This window comes from Ornithodoros turicata, chromosome 6 (assembly GCF_037126465.1).
Source record: "Ornithodoros turicata isolate Travis chromosome 6, ASM3712646v1, whole genome shotgun sequence".
NCBI lineage: Eukaryota > Metazoa > Arthropoda > Arachnida > Ixodida > Argasidae > Ornithodoros > Ornithodoros turicata.
In genome coordinates this window covers 66093712-66096853 of record NC_088206.1, presented here as the reverse complement: position 1 = coordinate 66096853, position 3142 = coordinate 66093712, and the positions used below count along the sequence as shown (strand labels likewise).

The window sequence follows — 3142 nt, the reverse complement described above, 5'->3', positions numbered from 1 at the left end:
AGGGTGGTGAAACGGTAGGGAGAGACGCTCCGATGAAAGGCTCGTTGGGTGGGGGAGCAGAGATCGCCCGGACAGATAGGTTGGTGCAGCCGTCGACGAGTAGGCGTCTGGAGACGTCAACAGAAAGGCGAAAATGATGAAGAAAGTCCGCACCAATGATGGCTTGAGAAACGCCGGCGACCAGGAACAGCCAAGGAAAGTCCCGTCGTAAGCCGAGGCTTACAGTCAGTAGCTTCTCGTGGTACACCGGGATGGCGGTGTACCACGAGATCACCTTCACTGCCATAAGATGAAAAATTGGGGCGCGTCGACGGTCTTGAGTGGTCGCAGGTAAAACGCTGACGGCAGCTCCGGTATCCACCAAGAAACGGATCTTGGAGGAGCGGTCCACAGCGAAGAAAAGGCGACTCTCTGCTTGGGTAGGGGAAACGGTGGTCGCCGTCAGCGATTCCCTTGATCGTTTCCCGACCATCCGCAAGGTCGTGTGCAGCGGGTGGCGGCGCTGCCGAAACGCTCGTGGTACCAGCAGGGAGGTGGAGTGGTGCCGTCGGTAGGGGAAGGGGTACGGCTATTGAACCTCCGAGGGGAGCGGTAACGGCGGGAACGACTTGAGGAACGTCGGCGTGGGCTTGGTCGTTGTAGGGCGGCCACTGATTCTGAGAGGCGCTGCATCTCTGCGCGCACAGATGCAAGCTCGACGCTGATGGCGTTGATGGCAGAGGGGGACGCTGAAGGGGATGGATGGCCAAGGGTCCCAGAAGGAGGCGCGTATGGTGGAGCCGTCTGATTGACTGCTCCGACCAATGCTCCCGGAACAGCGACTTCCAACACCTTGTCCGCGTGCTCCGCCAGCTGGAATAGGGGCAAGGTTTCAGCCGTCGCGAGAACCATCTGCACGGTGGTCGGCAGCCGCTGTAAAAACAGTTCTCGAAGGAATGCTTCGTCGATAGAATCGGCCCGGTCTGCTAGAAGGGCTTGCATCGCGCGGAGCAGCTGCGAAGGGCGCCGGTCGCCGAGCTCCTCGGCGCTTAAGAGCTGTTGTATCCGTTTGCGCTCTGACAGCATGGTGCGCTTAAGGATGGCGGCGCGCAGGTGATCGTATGGGGTCTGAGGCGGTTGGCCTGTGATGACATCGGCAACGTCCATGGCAATCTCTGGTGGCAACGCGGCGACGACGTGCCGGTACCTTGCCAGCTGCGATGTGACGCCAGCAAGGAGGAACTGCGCCTCGACTTGATGGAACCAGATGGCGGGGTTCCGCGACCAGAAGGGTGGTAGCCGGACGCTGACATGGGCGACTGTGGGTTGGGAAAGCGGCGGTGCGCCCGAAGGTAAGTCTGGTTGGTCGGGCTGGTCGCCAGCGGGATTCATCGGCGTTGGTGTTCGTGCTGGGTCACCAGATTTGTGGAGGTCGGAAAGAGAGATGCGCAGACCACAAGAGCCAGGGTCGAACTAAACGTTTATTCCACTGGGCGGCCCCAGGAAAACTATAGCGCGCTTAGCGTTGTTGTTGTTGCTCCTCAAGCGGGATGGCGCTTATCCGCTAGGGAGATTGGCCAGGACTACTGAGGTGCGGTCAACAGGATGTTAAAAAAGAGTTAGATCCACTCAGAGTTAGATCCTCTCAAAAGAGTTAGAATCGGTTAGAGCTGGAGATGAATGACATGATACTGTGGAGAACAGCGCGGTCCCTAACGCCATTATGGGAGGCTCCAAGGGATAGCAGAGATGTCAGGGAGAGCTGAGCACCGATGGAGAGAAGAGGGGGGACGAGAAGGCGACGACGAATGGTGGCGTAGGAGGGGCAGTCGAGAAAGAAGTGATGGACAGTCTCGGCTTGTCCGCAGTGCGGGCACGCAGGTGCCGATTCGAGGCCAGCACGGTGAAGATAGAAGTTCAATGGGAGGGAGAGGCACCGAGCACGCGTTACAGAAGTTTCGAACTCACGGCAGCCACAATGCTCAGGATTCCAACGGAATAAGAGGTGTTCATAGCCAGGACGTGGAGGGCGACGCCGCGCGAGTGAAAGGAAGCGCCTGTAGCGCGCCCGGACGATGTCAGCTATTGGAGGAAGGACATCCAGGATTGGCCCAGAGAGTGCCATATTAGCCAGGGTGTCAGCGGCTTCGTTGAGCGGGAGATCGCGGTGACCAGGAATCCAGGTGAGAAGGAGATGGGAGATGTGGCTAGGTGCAAAAGCAACTAAGGTGGCGAGCAAGGGGCTTGTAGGGCTCTCAAGGGAGGAAATCACAGAAAGAGAGTCAGAGAGGAGGAGCACCATTTTGAAAGCGATGGGAACCCTCATCAGCGCTAGGAGCATGGCTAGAAACTCACTGTGAAAGACCGGTGTGTAGTCCGGGAGGCGGACGGGACTGTGCAAGTCGAGCTGCGGAATGACAATGCCAACTCCCGCCCGTTCCTCAGAGACAGATGCGTCCGTGGCGATGACCAGGTGATTGGGAAACTGAGACATGTGAGTGTCAAGCTCTGCATTCAAATAAGTGAGAGGGGCATGTTTGGCATCCGAATGAAAGATGCTGAGAACCTGGACAGAGGCTGGCGCGGGAGGCACAACCGGCTGGGGGACATGGGCAAGCGAAACATTCAGGGGCGACAGGAGAGATTGGGCAAATAGCAACTGGGGAATATTGGATCTGCGCCACCGCCTGCTAGTCCAGGAACCCAAATCTCTGAACGATTCAATGTGGTGAGAAGCAAGAGGGCTCTGCGCCAGAGACAGGAAAGTGCTCACTGTTAAAAGATGAAAGCGGGCTTTCAGTGGGAGCACACCCGCCTCAAGATACAGGGCGTCGTTAGCAGTATACCTGGGAAGGCCGAGACACATGCGGAGCGCTTTCCTCTCTAAGACGAGCAGCTTGCTTATCCGGTAGTCTGGGAGATGAGAGAAAAGGACACAGCCATATTCGAGGATGGGACGGACATAGCAACGATAGACATAAAGGAGGGCATTCCTGCGCATACCAACACGAACGCTGGAACAACGCTGGATGCAACCCAGTGCCGCGGAGGCTCTTCGGCTGATGTGGTCAGTGTGGCGGCCCCAATCCATCCTGTGATCATACCACACACCCAGATACTTCAGAGACTCAGGTTGGTCGATGCGATCGTTGCCTATCAAAAG

General features: G+C 57.5%; 1 protein-coding gene across 1 annotated transcript; it reads right to left on the bottom strand.

The window, feature by feature from the left end:
* Window positions 1-441: 441 nt before the first annotated feature.
* Window positions 442-1371, bottom strand: LOC135398693 (uncharacterized). The gene has a single exon (XM_064630079.1). The coding sequence runs from the start codon at window positions 1369-1371 to the stop codon at window positions 442-444; it is 930 nt and encodes a 309-aa protein (XP_064486149.1).
* Window positions 1372-3142: the final 1771 nt, after the last annotated feature.

Excerpts from the sequence above, each read along its gene's own strand:
- LOC135398693 (XM_064630079.1), bottom strand. The coding sequence starts at position 1,371 with ATGAATCCCGCTGGCGACCAGCCCGACCAACCAGACTTACCTTCGGGC.